The sequence below is a fragment of the Erythrolamprus reginae genome, chromosome 8 (genome assembly GCF_031021105.1).
Source record: "Erythrolamprus reginae isolate rEryReg1 chromosome 8, rEryReg1.hap1, whole genome shotgun sequence".
Taxonomy (NCBI): domain Eukaryota; kingdom Metazoa; phylum Chordata; class Lepidosauria; order Squamata; family Dipsadidae; genus Erythrolamprus; species Erythrolamprus reginae.
The window spans coordinates 22,773,430-22,798,733 of NC_091957.1; the positions used below are offsets into that span (position 1 = coordinate 22,773,430).

Sequence of the window (25,304 nt, forward strand, 5' to 3'; positions counted from 1 at the left end):
ACTAACTAAGTAACTAAGTAACTAAGTAACTAACTAACTAACTAACTAACTAACTAACTAACTAACTAACTAACATTCGTGGACTAGAGTCTAGCTTCACTTCTTATGGGTTCTAGAGACTCCTTACCACATTGACACCGGAAAGCTGCTGGCCTATTTCTATGATCGCCACCGAAGCCACTTGCCAACGAAGCCCATGATACTTCAGCAACCTCACGGTGTTCATTTTCTTCTCATCCTTCTCAAATAGGTCCTCCTGTCGGAGTTCCTCCACTTCGTTCTCGACATCATCGTCGTGCCTGAGGAGCTTCAGAGCTGAGGGGAGGAAAGAAAAATAAGAAGAAAACCTCCAAGCCTGAATCTGCAGAGGAAGACCAACTGGAATCGATGCTGTGAAGGGCTACCAAAATTTTTACTACCACGCTGTGGGCGTGGCTTATTTTGTGGGTGTGGCTTGCTGACCATGTGACCAGATGGGAGTGGCTTGACAATCATGTGACTTGACCAAGGGTTTTCCCAAGAACCACAAAACAACACCCATATCGATGGACTCAAAAAAAGCAGGTCATCGAATTCAGCCATTTATTTAATTATTTGTTTGTTTGTTTGATTGATTATTTAGTCTAATACATAATGTAAGTTTCAGAGGATATAATCATAGTAAAATACATCAATAGAAGAATAGAAGGAAAGACATTAGGAATAATATAGAAGAAATAATCACTGGGAATAATAGAGTTCATATACTTGGAGGAAGTAGAAATATAAGAGAGACATTAGGACAGAAGACGGGGCTAATTTATAAGTCCCGAAATCCAAGAGCCCTCAAGAACAGAAATAAGAATGCATTGCCAGTGTACTGGATGCATAATCCTAAAGCATGGATTACAAAAGCCCTCACGCGGGTCTGGTTTCATCAGTGCTTCATCCCACAGGTGAAGGATTATTCATCCCACAGGTGAAGGATTATTTGGCTGGCAAAGGACTCAATTTCAAAGTGCTTCTCCTAATGGATAATGCTGGAGGCCATGATGACCTGGCACATGAACATGATGGGGTACAAGTCGAATTCTTGCCACCAAACACATCGCTTATCCAGCTGATGGTTCAAGGTGTTATCCGCGCATTTAAGGCACTGTACACACGCAATTCCCTTGGAAGCCTCATGGAAGCAATGGATGCTGATGAAAACTTCACATTGAAGGGCTACTGGCGTCAGTACACGATCACATCATGTCTGAAGAACATTCAGAATGCCTTAATGGATATGAAGTCACAGACAATGAATGCCTGCTGGAAGAAATTGTGGCCAGAAGTGGTGCATGATTACAAGGGATTTGCTCCCGAAGAAATTCAACATGCTGCAGTCCAGAAATCTGTGAAGCTGGCACAGGCACTGGGTGGAGAAGGCTTCAGTGACATGACACCAGATGAAGTCCATGGGTTGCTTGATGAGCATGGCCTACCACTGACAGACAAAGATCTGGAGGAGCTGACCAGGTCAGCGAGTGAAGCAGAGGAAGAAGAGGAAGCTGAACAAGCTGAGGAAGAAGAAGATGTTGGCCTAACGCTTGAGCGGCTTGCAGAAGTGCACAGAACTGCTGCACATCTCCAACAGATTGTGGAACTTTGGGATCCCAACATGACTCGCTCTATACACTTTAAGGCCTCCCTTGACAACATCACTGCACCATACAGAGCCATGTTAGCCCAGAAAAAGAAACTGCGCCAACAACTGCCCATAACTATGTTTGTCACGAAAACCAAGAGGTCTGTCACACCATTACCTTCAGCGTCCATTGTAGAAGTGCCCGATGAAATGGTGATAGAAGAAGATCCCTAGTTATGCTAATAATTTTTGCAAATAAACCCCCCCCACAAAAAAATTGTTAATAAATAATTATAATTTATAACTATCAGGATGACTAAGTGTCTTATTCAATGGTGAGTACAGGTACAGGTACAGGTAGAGGTACAGTGTACAGTACAGTACAGTAATGGGAAGGGGAAATGGTAATTAAGGGGATGGGAAATGGTAAATTATGGGTTGAAAGTGTTGGGACTGAGTGACATAGCAGAATGAATGAATGAGTGAATGAATGAATATTGTACCTGTATGTAAATCTCCCCCCCACACCTGTGTGTGTGTGTGTTTCTGTGTGAACTCTTGAACCATTTTCAAACACAGGTGAGGGCTGGGTTTTTTTATTCTGTCATTATTTAAGTGCTTTTACCATACTGTATGCTTTCAATCAAGAGTCACTTCTCTCTCTCTTTCTCTCTCTTTCCTGTCATTCTCTGCTTCAATCATTTTCTCATTTCTCTTTTTCCTCCCCTTTTTTCTATAATTTCTCTCTCTCTTTCTCTACCTTCCACTCTCCCCCCTCTTGCTCTCTCTCTCTCTCCTTCTCCCTCTCTCTCTCCCTCTCTCCTTTCCATCTCGCTCTGTCTGTTGCTCTCTGTGAGAACGCCTGTCCCGCCTCCTGCAGCCCCCTCGCTGACAGCTGGGACAAAAGCACTCTCAGCCAAGGGACTACGAGAGGGGTGGGGTGGGCATTCTCAAAGCACTCAGAGCGGCTAGCGGACAAATGAGGAGGCCGAGAAGCCGTAGCCGCCAGCGCTGCTGCAGGAGGACTCGTGCCCCAAAAAAGCCGGTGAGAGGGGCAAATCAGGAGGGCGGGGGGTAGCGGCGAGGAGGCCGGAGGCGCTGGGTGGGTGACCGACATTAAAAACTATCTTTGCCAGCCTCCGCACTTTCGTCGCTCCCCGCCTCCAACTTCAAGCCCTTGCGTGGCCTTGGAAAAGGGTGCGCATGCGCAGATGGTGTTTTTACTTCCGCACCACTACTTCACTGAAATTCGACTTTCGCAGGAGGTCTTAGAACGCAACCCCCGCGAAAATCGAGGGAACACTGTATTCCGGTTCCGTTGGGGGAAGCAGGAAGGAGGGGGTGGAATTACCGCTCCACCGGACTACTAGTGGGAGGAAGGAGAAGAAAGAGGAAGGAGGAGGCCGGGACGGAGATTGAGGCTCGCCTTACTGAGACCACATGGAGTCTGTATTAAAATCATATAAGACCTCAGAGGGACTGGAGACTTGGAAATACTGTAAGAGCAGAGGAGTGAAAGTGATTCTGGATTTTCTTCCCCTGTGGGTGGGGAAATCCCAGGCCCGGGTGCGAATCTAGCCAACCCACATAGAGGCGTCCACCTACCCACAAACACAAATACAGTACTTACTTGGCCCCATGGCTTGGATGACCAAGTAAATATTGATAAGGACGTTGTTGAAGATTGCCAACCAGGGAAATTTATTCTGCGGAGGTGGGGGGGGAGGGGGAGAGACAGTTAGATATGGAATAACAGAATTGGAAGGGACCTTGGAGGTCTTCTAGTCCAACCCCCTGCTTAGGCAGGAAACCCTACAGTACTTCAGACAAATGTCTATCCAACCTGTTCTTAAAAACTTCCAGTGTTGGAGTAGATAATGAATATTTTTGTGTGCCTGTGTGTAATACGTATGTACGCACGTGGCATATATACATAGAAATAAATAGTATGGTTAGTGTTGAATGTAACCTACTCTTGCAGAAATACTGTAAGAGCAGAGGCGTGAAAGTGATTCTTCTGGACCCAGAGAAAGGCCTGAGAGTCAGTGTTCCCTCTAATTTTTTGGGGGGGTGGGCGGAAAAGTATAATGCCTGAGTGGCAGTCCCTCCGGGACTGGGCGGCACAGAAATAATAAACAAACAAACAAACAAACAAACAAACAAACAAACAAACAAAAACCCACCCTGTTTTGCCTCCGAGAATTTCAAAATAAAATACTGTACTGAGTGTCTATAACAGTGAGCTCATAATAGGGCAACTCTATCAATATCAAAATGCCACTTAAATAGTTGAGCTAGTTTCAAACTAGATTTTGATTTTCTTTCTCTCTTCCTTACTCCCATTCTTTTTCTTTCTCTTTTCCTTCCTCTCTTTTTTCTATCTGTTTCTCTCTCTTCCTCTCTTCCTCTCTCTCTCCTTCCCTCTCACTCTTTCCCTCTCGGCTTCTGGGCAGGTTTGGAAAACTCTGAGTTGATGATGATTTTTAAGTGAGCGATTGCTCACTGCTCAGCTTAGAGGGAACTATGATTCTGGACCCAGTGAAAGGCCTGAGAGTGCCAGCCAGTGGCAGTGGCTGGCACCAAAGACCCTGAAGAACAATGTGCTAGGACTTCTCCCTGAACATTGATCCTTTTCCCCAGAACTCACCTTTTAGATCTGGTGCTATATTGCTGGTTTGATGGACAATTGATTTTAATTATTTCCTATATTTTCAGCACTTTATAATCTTGCACTTTATAAATTTATAAATTTTTGATAATTAATATGTTATTCTTTTTAAGACTTTAAGAGTAACTTAGTGTAATTTGGTATTTTAGTTTTAGGCTAATTTGATGTTTATATTAATTATTAATAAGATTTTATATAGTGTTTTTAGTTATTAATATTTTAGCTAGTTTATTGGAGGGGCGATTTAAATTAGATGGATTATTGGAGTGGTTGTGGTAATATGTATGAAATGAGTGACTGTTATGGGTGGGCTGGGTGGGATTTTGGTATGGATGAAACAAATGAGAATGGTATGAATGATTTAATTAGCCTATCTGACACTGGAGAGGCAGGAGGGGAGGGGGCACCAACGTCTGGGGTGGCGGAGAGTCGGAATATCCCGGTCTTGCTGGGGAGAGGCAGATATGGCGGGGGCCACAGAGCTAGCCGTTCCAGGGCAATGAGGGATCGCTGCTTAATAATGATCCCTTGTTCCGGCTCTGTGAACCCAGCCCTGGGCACTGGTGATGAGTGTAATTCTGGCCCTGGGCTCAGGCTGCTGCTACTCAATGCCAGGTCGGTGGTAAATAAAGCTCTCCTCATCTGGGATCTGATCCTGGATGAGGAGGCCGACCTGGCATGTGTAACTGAAACCTGGCTGGGCCCGGAGGGAGGAGTTCTTCTCTCTGAAATCTGCCCAGCTGGGTTTCAGATATGGCATCAGCCTCGACCCCAGGGAAGGGGGGGGGAGGAGTGGCTATTATAGTCAGGGAGAGCCTTGGCCTACGTAGACTCATTGCTCCAGAGATTGCGGGTTGCGAGTCCCTTCTGGTGAAGTTGGACTTAGGGGTTCAGGTGGGCTTGTTTCTCATGTACCTGCCTCCCAGCTGCGTGTCACAACACAAGCCCTGCCTGTGCTACTCCAGGAGGTAGCCGGGTTGGCAGTGGGGTTCCCCAGACTTATTGTCTTGGGGGACTTTAACCTGCCGTCACTCGGTGAAACCTCTGGACTGGCACAGGAGTTCATGGCCACCATGACAGCCATGGACCTGACCCAAGTAGAACAAGGGGGTCATGCACCCAACATGGTATTCTTTGAGCAATTGAGTAATGGTCTGAGACTAAGGGGCTTAGAGGTGTTGCCTTTGTCATGTTCTGACCATTTTCTACTGCGGCTTGACTTCCTGGCTCCAATCCTTCCCTGCAGGGAGGCGGAATCGATTAGGTTGTTCCGCCCCAGACGCCTGATGGATCCAGTGGGTTTCAGGTACACTCGTCCACAGCTCGGCAGTCTCTGGCTGAGGCCTGGAACAAGGCTGCAGTGGAGGCTCTTGACCGAATTGCGCCATTGCGACCTCTCTGTGGCACTAGACCCCGTAGAGCTCCATGGTTCAACGAGGAGCTCCGGGAGTTGAAACGCCAGAAGAGACGTCTAGAGAAGCGATGGAGGAAGAGTAAGTCCGAATCCGATCGAACATTTGTAAGAGCTCATATTAAGCCTTCAAAGTGGCACTCAAGGCGGCAAGATGCGTGTATCATACCGCCCTAATTGCATCAGCGGAATCCTGCCCGGCCGCTCTGTTTAGGGTGACCCGCTCCCTTCTTAACCAGAGGGGAGTTGAGGAGCCCTTACAGAGTAGTGCTGAGGATTTTAACACGTTTTTCGCTGATAAAATCGCTCGAATCTGAGTGGACCTCGACTCCAATTGGAAAACAGAGTCAACTGACAACGAGTCAGTCGAGTGACTGGGGCCCGTACTTGTCCATCTGTCTGGGAAGAGTTTGATCTGGTGACACCTGATGAAGTGGACAAGGCCATTGGAGCTGTGAGTTCTGCCACCTGTTTACTGGATCCGTGTCCCTCCTGGCTGGTTTCGGCCAGCATGGAGGTGACACGGAGCTGGGTCCAGGAGATTGTCAATGCTTCTCTGAGGAGGGGGTCCTTTCCAGATCCCTACAAGGAGGCACGTGTGCCCCCACCTCAAGAAGCCTTCCCTGGACCCAGCCATTCTCAATAACTATCACCCAGTGTCCAACTATCACCCAGTGTTCCCTGTAGGCTGTGCTCGTGCGCCCTCGCGCGCTGCAAAATACCCTCCGCACACCCTTTTACACGGGCGTGCGCTCCCTATCCCCTGCAAGCCCGCCGGGGGGGGGGCAGGGAGGCGCCAGCAGTAGAAGGAAAGGGAGCCGCGGCCACCCCTGCCTCCCCACAGTGCCTCTGGCCCCCTCGCGCCCCTGACCTCTCGGCGCTGCCCCTCTCCCACCCGATCCGCCCCCGATCCGCCTCCTGCCTTGGGGCGCAACTTCTCCCATGGCGGTTCCTACGGCTTCTTCTCCTTCTCATACATGCTCCCAGCCAGGGGGCTGCGAGAGAGGGTTTTCTCCATGCGCTTCAGGAATGCCTGCCCTGCCCCTCGCGCAGCCCCCTTGCTGGGAGCGCTTTCATCCCGGACTTTCAGCAAGGGGGCTGCAGTAGAGGCAGGGCAGGCGTTCCCGAAGCGCTAGGAGAAAGCGCTCTCGCAGCCCCCTCGCTGACAGAGAGAGAGAGAGAGAAAGGGGGGAGAGAGATAGCAAGAGAGAGAACAAGAGAAAGAAAGCAAGAGACATAGAAAGAAAGAGTGAGAGAGAAAGAAAGTAATAGAGAGAGAGAAAGAAAACAAGAAAGAGTGTGTGTGTGTGAGAGAGAGAGAGAGCAACAGACAGAGCGACATAGAAAGAGGGCGAGAGAAAGTGAGAAAAAGAGAGAAAGAGCAAGAGGGGGAGAGAGAAAGAGAGAAATGACTCTTGATTTAAAGCATATGGTAAAAAGCACCCAAATAATAACACAGAAAAAAAAACCCCAGCCGTTTGTGTGTGTGTGTGTGTGTGTGTGTGTGAACTCTTGAACCATTTCCAATAGCTCACCTGTTATTGGAAATGGTGCAAGAGTTAACACACACACACACCACACACAAGGGGGGGAGGAGACAGGGATGGAAAAAGAGAAGATAGTAATAATAGTAATAGATTTTGGTTTTGTTTTATTATTAATTTATTTTAATAAAAAAGAAGGTAATTTTTTCTTATTTATTTATTTGTTTGCTTGTTTATTTATTTATTTGTTTGCTTGTTTATTTATTTGTTTGCTTGTTTGCTTGCTTGCTTGCTTGCTTGTTTGTTTGTTTATTTATTTATTTATTTATTTGTACTTCTATGCCGCCCAGTCCCAAAGGGACTGCCACTCAGACACTATTTATTTATTTATTTATTTATTTATTTATTTATTTATTACATTTGTATGCCACCCCTCTCCGAAGAATTGGAGCGGCTAACAACAATAAAGAAAACAATGTAACAAATCTAATATTAAAAAATAATCTAAAAAACCCCAATTTAAGAGACCAATCATACAAACAAGCATACCATATATAAATTCTATAAGCCTAGGGGGAAGGGAAAACATTTCAATTCCCCCATGCCTGACGACAGAGGTGGGTTTTAAGGAGCTTGCGAAAGGCAAGGAGGGTGGGGGCAACTCTGATATCTGGGGGGAGCTGGTTCCAGAGGGTCGGGGCCGCCATAGAGAAGGCTCTTCTCCTGGGTCCCGCCAAATGACATTGTTTAGTCGACGGGACCCGGAGAAGGCCAACTCTGTGGGACCTGACCGGTCGCAGTGGGATTCGTGCAGCAGAAGGCGGTCCTGGAGATATTCTGGTCCGATGCCATGAAGGGCTTTATAGGTCATGACCAACACTTTGAATTGTGACCAGAAACCGATTGGCAACCAATGCAGACTGTGGAGTGTTGGAGTAACATGGGCATGCCTTGGGAAGCCCATGATTGCTCGCGCAGCTGCATTCTGCACAATCTGAAGTTTCCGAACACTTTTCAAAGGTAGCCCTATGTAGAGAGCATTACAGTAGTCGAACCTCGAGGTGATGAGGGCATGAGTGACTGTGAGCAGTGAGTCCCGGTCCAGGTAGGGCCGCAACTGATGCACCAGGCGAACCTGGGCAAATGTCCCCCTCGCCACAGCTGAAAGATGTTTCTCTAATGTGAGCTGTGGGTCAAGGAGGATGCCCAATCTGAGGACCCTCTCTGAGGGGGTCAGTAATTCCCCCCCCAGGGTTATGGACGGACAGATGGAATTGTCCTTGGGAGGCAGAACCCACAACCACTCCGTCTTATCCGGGTTGAGCTTGAGTCTGTTGACACCCATCCAGACCCCAACAGCCTCCGCCCACACCGGAAAAAAATTAGAGGGAACATTGGTCTCCAACCTTCCCTTTATGGGCAAGGTTGTTGAGAAGGTGGTGGTGCTCCAGCGGTCCTTGGAAGAAGCCGATTATCTAGGCCCTCAGCAGTCAGGATTCAGGCCCGGCTACATCACGGAAACTGCTTTGGTCGCTCTGATGGATGATCTCAGGCAGGCCCAGGACAGGGGCTTATCCTCTGTCCTGGTGCTCCTTGACCTCTCAGTGGCTTTTGATACCATCGACGACGGTCTCCATCTGCGCCAACTGGAGGGGTTGGGAATGGGAGGCACTGTTCTTCAGTGGTTCTACTCCTACCTCTCCGGTCGGTCGCAGACAATGTTAGTGGGGAGTCAGAGGTTGACCTCTAGGTCTCTCCCTTGTGGGGTGCCTCAGGGATCGGTTCTCTCTCCCCTACTATTTAATATCTACATGAAACCGCTGGGTGAGATCATCCAAGGGCATGGGGTGAGGTATCATTAGTATGCAGATGATACCCAGCTTTACATCTCCACCCCTTGTCTAGTCAGTGAAGCAGTGGAAGTGATGTGCCGGTGTCTGGACAGTGTTGGGGTCTGGATGGGTGTCAACAGACTCAAACTCAACCCTGATAAGATGGAGTGGCTGTGGGTTTTGCCTCCCAAAGACAATCCCATCTGTACGTCCATTACCCTGGGGGGGGATCACTGACCCCCTCGGAGAAGATCCGCAACTTGGGCGTCCTTGATCCACAGCTAACATTAGGGAAACATCTTTCAGCTGTGGCGAGGGGGGCATTTGCCCAGGTCCGCCTTGTGCACCAGTTGCGGCCCTATTTGGACCGGGAGTCACTGCTCACAGTCACTCATGCCCTCATCACCTCGAGGCTCGACTACTGTAACACTCTCTACATGGGGCTACCTTTGAAAAGTGTTTGGAAACTCCAGATTGTGCAGAATGCAGCTGCGAGAGCAATCATGGGCTTTCCTAAGTATGCCCATGTTACACCAACACTCCGCAGTCTGTATTGGTTGCCGATCGGTTTCCGGTCACAATTCAAAGTGTTGGTTATGAACTATAAAGCCCTTCATGGCATCGGACCAGAATACCCCCGGGATCATCTTCTGCCGCACGAATCCCAGCGACCACAGTTAGGGCCCACAGAGTTGGCCTTCTCTGGGTCCCGTCACCTAAACAATGCTGTTTGGTGGGACCCAGGTGAAGAGCCTTCTCTGTGGCGGCCCTCGCCTTCTGGAACCAACTCCCCCCAGATATCAGAGTTGCCCCCACCCTCCTTGCCTTTTGTAAGCTCCTTAAAAGCCAACTCTGTTGTCATGCATGGGGTAATTGAGATATTCCCTTCCCCCTAGGCTTATCAAAAATTTATGCATAGTATGTCTGTATGTATGATTGGTTTCTTAAATTGGGGTTTCTTTTTAAATTAACTTAAATATTAGATTTATTTATGTTACTGTTGTTAGCCGCCCCGAGTTTGCGGAGAGGGGCGGCATACAAATTTGATTAATAAAATAAAAATAAATAAAATAAATATATTTGCTGTGAGCTGTATTCTTGCTGTGTGCGTAATTTGTAAACTACAGTATTAGAGTTTACACCTATTATATTGTTGATTCTATATATTTGTAAATAATAATATCGTTGTATATACATTGATACTAAGTCTGAGTCATTTTCTGGCTAACCCACATTTTCCTACAGCACAACAACTCTGCTTAATGTGTGTTGAAGGTTTCATACTGAGACATACAAACAAGTATAGAAAAATAGAAACATAGAAGACCGATGGCAGAAAAAGAACTCATGGTGCATCTAGTCTGCCCTTATATTATTTCTTGTATTTTATCTTAGGATGCATCTATGTTTATCCCAGGCATATTTAAATTCAGTTCCTGTGAATTGACCAACCACGTCTGCTGGAAGTTTGTTCCAAGCATCTACTACTCTTTCAGTCAAATAATATTTTCTCACGTTGCTTCTGATCTTTTCCCAAAGACAACTCAGATTGTGCCCCCTTGTTCTTGTGTTCACTTTCCTATTAAAAACACTTCTTTCCTGAACTTTATTTAACCCTTTAACCCATCTACTACTTGGAACAAACTTCCAGCAGACGTGGTTGGTAAATTCAAAGTATATTTTAGATGTCCAGTAATGGTAAATAGATAGGGAATTTTTTATCTTTTTGAGGTGAGGAGAGGAGGCACTCTAACCCTAAATCAAATCCTTGACATGAGTAATGTCAAATTGGCCACCTTTAAGCCAGTCACATGACCTTTAACCCATGATCGTCAAACCACTCCCAACTGGTCACATGGCCGGCAAGCCACACCCACAAAATAAGCCACGCCCAGAGCATAGTAGTAAAAAATGGTACAGCCCTTCTCTGGTCCATGCCAACTTCCTAGAAGATACCTTCCCTGGCTTCTTCTTCTTCATTCTTCTGTATCAACAGGTATCTGGGACTTTCGGGGCAAGAAGGAAGCAGGACGATCTGCCAGATAGCCAACAGCCCGGGCAAACTCACCAGTACTGGCCAAGCTGCGTGAACGGAAACGAATGGTCAAAGGAGAAGTTTGGGTGGTGTCATCCCAACACTGCCCCCACCACCCTACCCTTTATCAAGAGGAAACGGACTTTACCTTCTACGGTACCCAGTAGTTCAGGATATTCAAATATCTGAGCCAGTTGGACCCCGATCACAAAACAAAAATGGGGTATCATGCCAATAGAACCCCTCAAAATCAGTGGGCAGGTCTCCAGGAGATACACGGGAATCAAGGTGGAGAAAATACCTGGGGAACAAAATCGAGGCTTGATTACTGCAATGATCTCCACTTGGGGCTACCCTTGAAGAACATCTGGAGACTGTAAGTTGTCCCCCAACTAACCTCAGATTGTGGACCCTTGTTCTTGTGTTCACTTTCCTATTTAAAAACACTTCCCTCCTGAACCTTCTTTAACCCTTTAACACATTTAAATATGTTGAAAAAGACCTCATGGTCCATCTAGTCTGCCCTTATACTATTTCCAGTATTTTATCTTAGGATGAATCTGTGTTTATCCCAGGCATGTTTAAATTCAGTTTCTGTGGATTTACCAACCACGTCTGCTGCAAGTTTGTTCCAAGCATCTACTCCTCTTTCAGTCAAATAATATTTTCTCAGGTTGCTTCTGATCTTTCCCCCAACTAACTTCAGATTGTGCCCCCTTGTTCTTGTGTTCACTTTCCTATTAGAAAAGCTTTCCTCTTGAACCTTATTTAACCCTTTCACATATTTAAATGTTTCAATCAGGCCCCCCCCCATTTCCCTTCTGTCCTCCAGACTCTACAGATTGAGTCCATGAAGTCTTTCCTGATCAGTTTTATGTTTAAAATCTTCCACCATTTTTGTAGCCCATTTTTGGACCCGTTCAATTTTACTAATCTCTTTTTGTAGGTGAGGTCTCCAGAACTGAACACAGTCTTCCAAATGTGGTCTCACCAGCGCTCTATACAGCGGAATCACAGTATCTCTCTTCCTGCTTGTTATACCTCTAGCTATGCAGCCAAGCATAGAATATTTGGAGACTGCAACTTGTCCAGCATGCAGCCACGCGAGCTATGATGGGATGTACCTAGATACATCCATATTAGTCCAACACTCCACGAGCTGCACAAGCTTCCTATTGGTCTACCAAATGCAATTCAAGGCATTGGTTATCACCTATAAAGCCGCATATGCTTAGGACCACATTATTTATGGTACCATCTTCTGCCTAACACATCCCAGCAATCCATTAGGTCACACAGAGTCGGCTTCCTCCCAGTCCCATCAGCTGGCGGGACTGCAGGGGTAGAGCCTTCTCTGTTGTGGCCCAGGCCCTCTGGAACCAACTCCCCTTCTGAACCAGTAACGAAGGTAAGTCGATTTTACCGCTGACATAATCCTATTCATTGGTAAGGGTCTCATTTAGGGTTGATATCCCTGGAGGTGTCTGTAATATGGCAAATGATTTAGCTTTAATAGATAAGTGGTCAAAGCAATGAAAACCGCAGTTTAATGTTTCCAAATGTAAAATAATGCACTTGGACAAAAGGAATTCTCAGCCTGAGTATTGTATTGGCAGTTCTGTGTTAGCAAAAGCTTCAGAAGAGAAGGATTTAGGGGTGGCAAAGAGGGAGATTGTGATCCCGCTATATAGAGCGCTGGTGAGACCACATTTGGAATACTGTGTTCAATTCTGGAGACCTCACCTACAAAAACATGTTGATGAAATTGAATGGGGTCCAAAGACGGGCTACAAAAATGGTGAAAGATCTTAAGCATAAAACTGATCAGGAAAGACTCCATGAATTCCATCTATATAGTCTGGAAGAGAGAAGGGAAAGGGTGGACATGATCTAAACATTTTAATATGTGAAAGGATTAAATAAGGTCCAGGAGGGAAGCGTTTTTAGTAGGAAAGTGTACACAAGAACAAGGGGGCACAATCTGAGGTTAGTTGGGGGGAAGATCAGAAGCAGCGTGAGAAAATATTATTTGACTAAAAGAGTAGTAGATGCTTGGAACAAACTCCCAGCAGACGTGGTTGGTAAATCTACAGTTACTGAATGTAAACATGACTGGGATAAACATAGATCCATCCTAAAATAAAATCCAGGAAATAGTATAAGGGCAGACTAGATGGACCATGAGGTCTTTTTCTGCCGTCAATCTTCTATGTTTATATGTTTCGGCCCACCAAATATTAAACAGTGGGCGTTGTTTTCGCTGGGCCCCTTTTCTCTTCGCTTGGAGGTTGTTCCATGCGAAATGACCCCGACACCCCCACCCCAAACTCACCCATTGAGATGCCAATAAAGAAACGCGAAAACATGGCGAAGATAAATCCGTGTTGGAGGTTGGCACAAACCATCAACATGGTACACACCAAGGAAATGTAATTATCGAACATCATGGTCCATTTCCTGAAGGCACAACAGAAAAAAAAAAGGTGGGATTGAGAGGCTCCTTCCATCTTGGGCAGCATTGGAGAAGAAGACAAGAATTGGTGGTTGGGGACAAAATTGGGAGGTCCTAATGAGGCGGAAGATTTCATTTTAGGGACCAATTGCTTCGGTTTAACTTGCCCAGCGATGGTAAGCAACTATATAAGACAGTGGATCTCAACCTTTCTAATGCCGCAACCCCTTATGGTGACCCCCAACCATAAGTCGAACACCAATTCTCCCAATAGAGCTTGAAGTTGATTGGCAGGAAGGTCAGAGGGACACCCCCACTGTAAATGCCTGATTGGTCAGATTGTAAAAAAATATGTCCCAAGGCGCCAGAATGCAAGCTTTAGTTCCTAACACTATGAGAAATTTGTCTTTGCCCCTGGTCTTAGGCGACCCCTGAGAAATGGTCGTTTGACCGCCCCAAAGAGGTCCTGACACTCCCAGGTTGTTGTTGTTGTTGTTGTTGTTGTTGTTATTATTATTATTATTATTATTATTATTATTATTATTATTATTACTATTATTATTTATTAGATTTGTATGCCGCCCCTCTCCGAAGACTTGGGGTGGCTCACAACAATAAAACAGTATACAATAAACAAATCTAATATTTTAAAAAATCTAAAAACCCATTATTTTAAAAAAGAAACATACAGCACAAGCATACCATATATAAACTATATAGGCCTGGGGGAGATGTCTCAGTTCCCCCATGCCTGACGGCAGAGGTGGGTTTTAAGGAGTTTGCGAAAGGCAAGGAGGGTGGGGGCAATCCTAATCTCTGGGGGGAGCTGGTTGAGAAACCACTGATCTAAGAGATGCTTTGACCACGGTTTATTCATTCAAGCCAACACTCTCTGAGTTCACACAACACTCCCCAACGATATAAACCAAGAAGTGATATTTTCATTGATCAGTTTTATGACTAAAGTATCTGGAATCTTAAACCATGTTCTCCTCCTCCTCCTTCTTCCCCTCCTATTATTTTTCTCCTCCTCCTCCTCCCTTTCCTCTTCTTCTTCTTCCTCTTCCTCCTCCTCTTCTTCTTCCTCTTCCTCTTCCTCTTCTTCCCTTCCTATTACTTTTCTTTTTTCTATTCTCCTCCTCTTCCTCCTCTTCCTCCTCTTCCTCTTCCTCCTCCCCCTCTACTTCTTCTTCCTCTTCTTCCCCTCCTATTACTTTTCTTTTTTCTCTTCTCCTTCTCTTCCTTCTCCTCCTCTTCCTCTTCTTCCTCCCCCTCTTCTTCTTCTTCCTCTTCCTCTTCTTCCCCTCCTATTACTTTTCTTTTTTCTCTTCTCCTCCTCCTCCTCCTCTTCCTCTTCCTCCTCCCCCCTTATTCTTCTTCCTCTTCTTCCCCTCCTATTACTTTTCTTCTCTTCCTCCTCCTCCTCCTCCCTTTCCTCTTCTTCTTCCACTTCCTCTTCTTCCCTTCCTATTACTTTTCTTTTTTCTCTTCTCCTTCTCTTCCTTCTCCTCCTCCTCCTCCCTTTCCTCTTCTCCTTCCTCTTCCTCTTCTTCCCTTCCTATTACTTTTCTTTTTTCTCTTCTCCTTCTCTTCCTTCTCCTCCTCCTCTTCCTCCTCCTCATCCCCCTCTTCTTCCTCTTCCTCTTCTTCCCCTCCTATTACTTTTCTTTTTTCTCTTCTCCTCCTCTTCCTCCTCCTCCTCTTCCTCTTCTTCCTCCCCCTCTACTTCTTCTTCCTCTTCTTCTCTTCCTATTACTTTTCTTTTTTCTCTTCTCTTTCTCTTCCTTCTCCTCCTCCTCTTCCTCTTCCTCATCCCCCTCTTCTTCCTCTTCCTCTTCTTCCCCTCCTATTACTTTTCTTTTTTCTCTTCTCCTTCTCTTTCTTCTCCTCCTCTTCCTCTTCTTCCTCCCCCTCTTCTTCTTCTTCCTCTTCCTCTTCTTCCCTTCCTATTACTTTTCTTTTTTCTCTCCTCCTCCTCCCTCCTTCTTCATTCACTCTACCACCAAAACAGCCTGCACGGAGGGGGTCTTCCCAGCACCCTGAATCCACTTTACCTGCCATACGCATCCATCAGGACTCCAACTAGAAGTGACCCTATCATAGCTCCGAAGGGGAACAGGCTGCTTGCGAAGAAGACCACCCTCTCATCGAAAACTTTATCACTTTCACTGGCATTTTGCCCACTGCTGTAACGTGTTAGATTATAAAATTGTCCGATGAGCTGGAAGAAAGAAAGAAGCAGCTGAAATAGAGACCACCAGGTATAGCCCTTAGGGCAACATTGACTTAGCACTTCTGCTCCACTGAGCAGGCTCCTTTTAGGCTAATTCCCTAAAAATAGTAGTAGCAGTAGCAGCAGCAGCAGCAGTTGTCAGAAATAAGTGTATTTCTGGAGGTAATATTACAATGCAAGGAAATGGCTTGTAACCATAGGAAAAGCTGATGTAAGCCACAATCAGCATGTAATCATGGGTTTGCTAAATGTGCTGCAACCTGATTGGCTGTAACCTATATAAGGAGTAACACCCTTGTATGGGTGTGGTTTCTTATAGTAGAGAGTGGTATATTATAGAGTGGTTTGTTATAGAGTGGTTTTGTGCTGGGTGGTTTGTAGTTAGTGCTTAGTGCTTAGTGTTGGTAGTGGTGGATGTAATAAGAGTTATATAATAGTATTGTGGATAGTTTGTTACAGTGGTTAAATGTAAGAGTGACAGTTTATTTAGAGAAGCATTTTGATAAGAGGAAAAGTAAAATATATATTTTACAAGAAATCCTGCGGCAGCGTTTTTCATTGAAGACTTAAATTAGGACAGAGTTAGGCAAAGTTGGCTCTTCTCTGACTTGTGGACTTCAACTCCCAGAATTCTTGAGCCAATCATGCTAGCTCAGGAATTCTGGGAATTGAAGTCCACATGTCATAGAAGAGCCAACTTTGCCTACCCCTGACCTAGTATGCAGGCAGCAACCCCTATCAACCATCAGCACTGGTCAATAATACTTGTGATACATGTTTAAATGTTCAGTTGACTGAATTTCATATTTAATGAATAAAAGAGATAACAACAACAACAACATAGTTAATAAAATAAAATAACAGAATAACATTATATTAAAATTGGAAGGGACCTTGGAGGTCTTCTAGTCCAACCCCCTGCGTAGGCAGGAAACTCTACACTACTTCAGACAGATGGTTATCCGTCTTCTTAAACATGTCCAGTGTTGGAGCATTCACAACTTCTGGAGGCAAGTTGTTCCACTGATTAATTGTTCTAACTGTCAGGAAATTTCTCCTTAGTTCTAAGTTGCTAGAACTTTTAAACTAACCAATGGATTTAAAAAAACAAAACAAAACAAAGATGACAAATAACATCCAATTTGTTGCATTCTTAGCTGGCACCTGCTTTGCAAAGGCCACTCACCGTAGTGTCCGCGTAGCAGAACCAGTGGTTGTAACCCAGTTGGAGCGATGCTAGGCCCGTTACAAAGATGAGCTGGCGACAGGATTCTGTAAGCTTCAAAGAAGAAAAGACAAGGAGAGGTCTCAACTTGAACGCAGATCTCCATTTAGTTTTTAAGCATAAATAAAAGACAGTCCATTTTCTATCAATGAGAATATATCTGCTGAAGATGGGTGCATGAACCAGGGATTAACTAGATGATGGCAAAGTGAATTACAAATACAGTGGTACCTCTACCTAAGAATGCCTCTACTTACGAACTTTTCTAGATAAGAACCGGGTGTTCAAGATTTTCTTTGCTTCTTCTCAAGAACCATTTTCCACTTACAAACCCAAGCCTCCGAAACTGTAACCGGAAAGGACTGGGATAAGACTCCGTGGGGCCTCTCTAGGAATCTCCTGGGAGGAAACAGGGCTGGAAAAGGCAGGGAGAAGCCTCAGTGGAGCCTCTCTAGGAATCTCCTGGGAGGAAACAGGGCCAGAAAAAGTGGGGAAAAGTCTCCGTGGGGCCACTCTAGAAATCTCCTGGGAGGAAACAGGGTCGGAAAAAGCAGGGAGAAGCCTCCGTGGGGCCACTCTAGGAATCTCCTGGGAGGAAACAGCGCCAGAAAAGGCGGGGAAAAGCCTCCATGGGGCCTCTCTAGGAATCTCCTGGGAGGAAATAGGGCCTCCACCCTCCCTGTGGTTTCCCCAATCGCACGCATTATTTGCTTTTACATTGATTCCTATGGGAAAAATTGCTATTTCTTACAAACTTTTGTACTTAAGAACCTGGTCACGGAATAAATTAAGTTCATAAGTACAGGTACCACTGTATATCTGCTGAAGATGAGATGAAGAATATAGTGGGGACTATAAGGAAAATGAAGAATGCAACGGTTAGAGAAATGAAGAGAAAAACTTTCCACAATTGGTAACATACACCTGCACAACTTGCGTACTTTTATGGGAATGTTAAGGGTGTCTGTTAGCATGGATGCCAGGGGAGAGGGGTGCTTATGCACATGTTTTGGGAATGTTTGGAAGTGCAGGAATTCTGGAAAGAGGTGCAAGAGGAAATTAATAGGATGTTAAACATAAAATGGGTGATTACAAAGGAGAGGGCAGTATTAGTAATATAGAAACATAGAACATTGACGGCAGAAAAAGACCTCCTGGTCCATCTAGTCTGCCCTTATACTCTTTCCTGTATTTTATTATTAGGATGGATCTATGTTTATCCCAGACATGTTTAAATTCAGTTACTGTGGATTTACAAAGCACGTCTGCGGGAAGTTTGTTCCAAGCATCTACTAATAAGGAGTGATATGGGAGAATTCGGAAAAATTAAAGAAGCAGCTATAGAAAGTGTCCAAGCAGTAATAGTTTTAGGTAGGAAGGATAATGTTGTTTATGCAAGGACCAAAATAAAGATGGGATCGCATCTTAGAAAAAGGGGAAGAGAGATGGAGGAAGGAAGGAAGGAAGGAAGGATGGAAAGGAAACAGAGGGAGGGAGAGAAGGAAGGAAGAAAAGAGAGATGGAGGAAGGAAGGAAAGAAAAAAGGAAAATTGGAAAGAAGGAAGAAAGATAGAAAGGAAGGAAGGAAGGAGAGGTGGAGGAAGGAGAGATGGAGGAAGAAAGGGAGGGAGGGAGGAAGGGGAGGGAAGAGGAATTTTTTATAGAGATAACATTTTGGCCAAATTTCGCTGCCTGGCTCAGAGAAGGCCCATAGCCCAAAATGCAAATACATTTAATAAATTATTATTTCTTCTGATCTCTAGCCCGAAAAAAATAACATTCACCTGGGCCCACTCGGTCCTAATCATTTTACTATCAATATATGGCCTGCTTTCCATGATTCCTTTTGAGGAAGGTGGGTTTGCGAGGTCGTCCATCACAACAAGCTACCTGGGAAGGGGAAAAAAAGGAGAACAGAGCGCTGGTGGTGAGACCCCATTTGAAATATTGTGTCCAGTTCTGGAGACCTCACCTACAAAACGAGATTGATTAAATTGAATGGGTCCAAGGACGGGCTGCAAAATTGGTGGAAGGTCTTAAGCATCAAACTGATCAGGAAAGACTTCATGGACTCCATCTGTAGAGTCTGGAGGACAGAAGGGAAAAAGGGGGGACATGACCCCAAAATTTAAATATGTGAAAGGGTTAAATAAGGTTCAGGAGGGAAGTGTTTCTAATAGGAAAGTGAACACAAGAACAAGGGGGCACAATCTGAGGTTAGTTATAGTTTATTAGATTTGTATGCCGCCTTTCTCTGAGGGGGAAAGATCAGAAGCAACGTGAAAAAATATTATTTTACTGAAAGGGTAGTAGATGCCTGGAACAAACTTCCAGCAGACGTGGTTGGTCAATCCACAGGAACTGAATATAAACATGTCTGGGATAAACATAGATCCATCCCAAGATAAAATGTACAGGAAATAGCATCAGGGCAGACTAGATGGACCAGGAGGTCTTTTTCTGCCGTTAATCTTTTATGTTTCTATAAAGCATTTTCAGGGTGACAAGATTGGTGCACTTATGCACGCCCCTTATTGACCTCTTAGGAATCGAGAGAGGTCAACAGTGGATAGTTTAACAATAAAGTTTTTTGGGGGTTAGGTGATGATACTACAGAGTCAGGTAGTGAGTTCCAGGCATCAACTCCTCAGTTACTAAAGTCATATTTCCTGCAGTCAAGTTTAGAGCGGTTTTTACTTTAAGTTTGTATCTGTTGTGCGCTCGTGTGTTGTTGCGGTTGAAGCTGAAGTAGTATACATGAGATAGGTACCAATAAGAGGGAAACATTAGGAAAGGGATAGTAGGCATGCTGGTGTGCTTATGCACGCCCCTTATTAGCTTTTTAGGAATCAGTGAGAGGTCAACAGCGGATAGTCTAAGGGAAACGTTTTGAAGGGTGGTGGTGACGAAACTACAGAATCTGGTAGTGAGTTCCAGGCATTAACCACTCACTTGCTGAAGTTGTATTTCCTACGGTTGAGTTTGGAGCGTTTTACTCTGAGTTTCAATTTGTTATGTGCTCATGTATTGTTGTGGTTGAAGCTGAAGTAGTTGTTGACAGGAAGGATGTTGTAGCAGATGATTTTGTGGGAATTCATACACTCGGCAACTAATGAGGGTTGCAGAGGGAGGGAGGGAAGGAAGAAGGCAGGCAGGCAGGCAGGCAGGCAGGCAGGAAGGATGGATGGATGGAAGGAAACACAGGAGAGAGGGAGGAAGACTGGAAGGAGGTAAGAATGGAAAGAAGGAAAGAAGGAAGGAAGGAGGTAAGAATGAAAAAAGGAAGGAAGGAAGGAAACAGGAGAGAGAGAGGGTGGGTGGAAGGAAGGTGGAAGGAAGGAAAGAAGGCAGGGGAAGAGATGGAAGGAGGGAGGGAGGAGGGAGGAGATGGAAATGGGAGGGAGGAAATACAGAAGGGAGGGAAGGAGGGAGGAAGGAGGAAGGAAACACAAGAAGGAGGAAGAAAGGAGGGAGGTGACAACAAGAAGGAAGGAAGGAAAGAAGGGGTAGAGGGGGAAGGATGGAGCTTACTTAGAGGCCATTCAAAAATGTTTGGCTTCCCCCCCAAACTTAATATTTTACTTTATTCTCTTCTCTAACACCTCCCCTCCCGCTCTGCCTCTCCTTTTTCAATGTCCCTCTTCGCCCACTAGGCCAGACAGCCTCTCAGCCCCCTCCCCCTCTCCAACTCAGTTCCTTACCAGCCAGACTTTGGGTTCAACCAAGGCTTGGGTGGCCTCCTCTTGAAGGCCAGAGGGCCCGGTCACTACCCGTCCTGCACCAAACGGATTCAAGGCCTAAGTAAATGACCAACAAACTAGGCCTGGAAATGATGCCTGGTGGTGGGAGCCAATCAGACGATGGCTCTGCAGGATTCCGGGGTCCGGTTGACAGTTGGATGTGGCCCTTAAAAGGGACAAGAAGGAGAAGGCTGCAAAATGCAGTCTTTCTTTCAAGCTTCACACCTTCTCCTTCTCAACATATTAACTAATCATCATGGTTTGATTCAGGCTTACAGTAAAATTGGGCAAGCCCAGCCTTATCAATCGGTCAATCCTGGCTTGTGGCTTAACTGGAGAAAGCGGCTAGCACTAACCAGGATTAAGTTGAGCCCCCAACCTTGGAGTAGGGCACCCCTAGAGATAGGTGCCCTCATCCCTTGGACCATGATGAAACCAGGATTCAATGAAGAATCGTGGTCTATTTTTAAAAAAAATAAATTTTATTATTTTTTATAATAATAAAAACATACACACTATACGCAACACAGTGCTCATTGATCTGTGCACCCACAATTAGACTACATTCAAACCCCACACCAAAATGAGGGTATGCTGTATATATAACATTTTAAACCAAGGTCAATCTGCCTATTGATATGGTCTATTGAAATGGCATGCCATCCAGCTCTCCATGATACTACGAAGGAGGTATACCATGAAGCCTTGAAATGCTCCCTGGGGCACGTTCGCAGCCACAGTTTTGTAAAATAGACTAAACTGCAGGTGAACACAATGTTCACACAATCAAATGAAAATACTGTGTACAGTATAGCAAACCTGGTCATAGTGTTTATACATTAACAGAATTGGGAAAGGAGGGTGAAGGGCTCCCTCAGGGGCCTGATCCAGGTACTGCAGCATCCAAGAACCAATAGCACATTGTACTGTAGATATAGTGGTACCTCTACCTAATCTCTGCTTAAGAACTTTTCTAGATAAGAACTGGGTGTTCAAGATTTTTTTGCCTCTTGTCAAGAACCATTTTCCATTTACAAACCCGGGCCTCCAAAACTGCAACCGGAAAAGGTGGGGAGAAGCCTCCGTGGGGCCTCTCTAGGAATCTCCTGGGAGGAAACAGGGCCTCCACCCTCCCTGTTGTTTCCCCAATCGCACACATTATTTGCTTTTACATTGATTCCTATGGGAAAAATTGCTTCTTCTTACAAACCTTTCTACTTAAGAATTTGGTCACGGAATGAATTAAGTTCGTAAGTAGAGGCACCACTGTATTTTATACTGCTCAGTTCAGGTCGTATGTGACCTGAAGCCAAGTTTGAGTCCCTGTAAAAATTTTTCCCTGCATATCTGAAACTTGAAATTTCATGACTTTTCATCATTTCAGGGGTTCTCTCTATGAGAATTTTTTTTGGGGGGTGGGGGGTTTCTTTCTTGCTGAAAAACAAAAAGTCACACTTCTTGTGTTCCCGGGTCACCCTGACCCGGACCGAAAACTCTTCATTTGAAGTGCTTATGTTTGGTCAATTTGAATACTTTTTTCACTTGGAAAGTAGTCTGAACATTTCTGCACACAATGATATTAAAATTGAAATGAAAAAAGTAATTCTTATTGGTTTATTTTGCTGATAGAATGTATGCCCCCCCCGTTTTTGTGAAATATTTTTCAATTTATGGATAGTTTTGCTTGCAAAATGTGTTCAATTTTACTAAAGTTGGTGTGGGATTGGTAGTTTGAACATTTCTGAATATAAGAAAAATATAAATGAACTGAAAGAAATGTTTCTTATTGGTTGTTTACAATCATAAATACCCCCCCCCCTTGGCTGCTTGCAAACATTTTCACTTTTTTATTTACGCAAGCTTCAAATCCAAAATATTTTTAATATCTTATGCATTCATTTACTCAATTTAACATTGCTGATCATCAAAACAATATTTTTGGGGTGGTGGTTAATTCTTTTCTGGGCAAAAAAAAATCACTTAGTCTGTTTCTGGTCGTATATGACCGGACCAAAAAGAATTTTTTTAGGTACTTGAATTTGATCTTTTTGAAAACTTTTTCAACTGGAAAACTAGTTTGAACATTTATGAACATAATGATATGAAAATTGAACTGAAAAAATTGAGGCTTATATTTTTATTTTTATCAAAAACCTCTCCCCCCATGAATTGTGTTTCAATTTATACTTTTTTTAGGCTACAAATCTCTAAGGAATATTCCCCCAAAAGTTTTGATATACTAAATTGAACAATCCTGAACATATGAAAAATAGAAATGAACTGAAAAAAATGATTCTTATTGGTTTATTTTTGCCACAAAAGCCCCCCCCCCGGCCTTATAAACCTAAAAAAAATCCACAAACACGGGGGGGGGGGAGGCACATTTATGTGCAAAATAAACCAATAAGGATTAATTTTTTCAGTTCACTTTTCATTCCATTATGTGCAGAAATGTTCAAACTTGTTTCCAGGTGAAAAAAGTTTTCAAAAAGACCAAATATAAGTACCTAAAATGATCAATTTGCAGTCAGGGTCAAATAGACCCCAGAACATAAGATTAGGGAGTTTGTTTGAAATGAGCAGCAGGGTTAAAATAATCACAAGCAGGTTTAACAGATTAACAGAGTTGGAAGGGACCTTGTAGGTCATCTAGTCCAACCCCCCTGCCCAAGCAGGAGAACCTATTAATGATGCAACTACAATGATAGTCCTTGATTTACAAAACTTATTTAGTGAATATTCAAAGTTATACCAGCACTGAAAAAGTGACCTACTGCGTTACTACTACTAAGTCTTCTCATCATTCCTATACCCCATTTCCTCCCACTTATGACAGTATGGCTGTAACTTGCTTGCTTGTATCCTTACTATTTATATTAATATTGATTGTTTCCTGATTGCTTATTTGACTCCTGTGACAATCATTAAGTGTTGTATCTCATGATTCTTGACAATGTATGTACACTGAGAGCGTATGCACAATGGAATCCAGGAAGTGATCACTTTGGCATCCTTAGTAACCTGCCGGTATACGTGATGTCAAAGCTCCACCCCCGGAATCTCTTTGTGGGAGGGATTCCCCAGCTCCTTCAAAGGGAGGTCTTTTCATTTTTAAAAAAATATATTTTTACGAAAAAGGACGCCGCAGCAGCGCCGCAAGCAAAGGGAGGTATTTTCATGTAAAAATAAAAGTTTTTATTTTCACGTGAAAGGACCACCCTTTGCTTGCGGCACTGCTGCAGCGTCCTTTTTCGTAAAAATAAAAATAAATTTTAAAAAATCCATAAAAATAAAAAATGATGGGATTCCGGGGGCAGAGCTTTGGTGCCACAAACTGTTCGGGTTTGGGTTCGGCCGAATTTTGCACAAAGTTTGTCTGAACTTGCTGAACCCGAACACCGTTGAGTTCACCCATCACTTCTCATATATCTTTTTCCTATCTCGTATTTTTCCTATCTCCTATTTCTTCTATTCTCTCCTCTATGGCCTTCATTGTGTATTATTGGATAAAACAAAACAAAACAAAACAAAACAAAACACTAAAATAAATCATGTTTCCCCTGGTCCTTCTTTTTCAGAGATACCCAGTTCCTGCAACCGTTCTTCATATGTTTAAACCTCCAGTCCCGCAATCATCTTTGTCGCTCTTTTCTGCACTTTTTCTAGAGTCTCAACATCCTTTTTGCATTGTGGCGACCAAAACTGAATGCAGTATTCCAAATGTGGCCTTACCAAGGCCTTATAAAGTGGTATTAACACTTCACATGATCTTTATTCTATCCCTCTGTTGATGCAGCCTAGAACTGTGTTGGCTTTTTTGGCAGCTGCTGCACACGGCTGGCTCCTATTTAAACGGTTATCCACCAGGACTCCAAGATCCCTCTCGTAGTTACTACTGTTGAGCAATGTACCACATAAGGTTGACTCAGCCTTCCATCCTTCCAAGGTGGGTAAAATGTGGACCCGGATTGTGGGGGCAATAGGCTGGCTCTGTTAAAAAGTGCTATTGCTAACATGTTGTAAGCCACCCTGAGTCTAAGGAGAAGGGCAACATAAAAATAGAATAAATAAATAAATAAATACATACATACATACATACATACATACATACATACATACATACATACATACTATACCTGTGCATTTTGTTTTTCTTGCCTAAACGTAGAAGCTTACTTTTTTCACCCTTGAATTTCATTTTGTTAGATAGCGATAGATTTCTATTCTATTCTATTCTATTCTATTCTATTCTATTCCATTCTATACCATACCATTCCCTTCCCTTCCATTCCCTTCCACTCCACTCCACTCTTCTATACTCTACCCTACTCCTTCATCGGAGTCATTTAAGTCATTAAACAGATGTATCTTTATTATTTATTTTATTTATTATTTGGATTTGTATGCCGCCCCTCTCCGAAGTATCTGGGGACCATTTGGACTGGAGGAAGGTAATTTCTTCTTTGATTCCCACCTACCTCTTCCCCCCGTCCTTTGTGGGCTGAGGCATCCAGTTATCCCTGCTGGCTTCTCTCCCACCTGTCTCCCCCATCCGCCTTGACCAAACCCGGACATCAAGGCAAGCAATTCTCTCTCGCAAGAAAGAAAACTCATT

The 25,304-nt window shown here is 44.2% G+C and overlaps 1 protein-coding gene across 1 annotated transcript in view; it reads right to left on the minus strand.

Moving 5' to 3' along the window:
* LOC139170759 (uncharacterized) overlaps nt 1-20,792 on the minus strand; it is a 100,457-nt gene extending 79,665 nt beyond the window's left edge. Inside the window, exons 1-8 of the mRNA XM_070758258.1 lie at nt 20,651-20,792; nt 18,734-18,839; nt 16,911-17,003; nt 15,546-15,712; nt 13,372-13,496; nt 11,188-11,340; nt 10,961-11,086; nt 128-315 (exon numbers count right to left, since the gene is read on the minus strand). Of these exons, the coding sequence (XP_070614359.1) occupies nt 128-315; nt 10,961-11,086; nt 11,188-11,340; nt 13,372-13,496; nt 15,546-15,712; nt 16,911-17,003; nt 18,734-18,826 (945 nt within the window). The 5' untranslated portion in view covers nt 18,827-18,839; nt 20,651-20,792. The remainder of the gene's footprint in view (nt 1-127; nt 316-10,960; nt 11,087-11,187; nt 11,341-13,371; nt 13,497-15,545; nt 15,713-16,910; nt 17,004-18,733; nt 18,840-20,650) is intronic.
* Between the last annotated feature and the right edge of the window lie 4,512 nt (nt 20,793-25,304).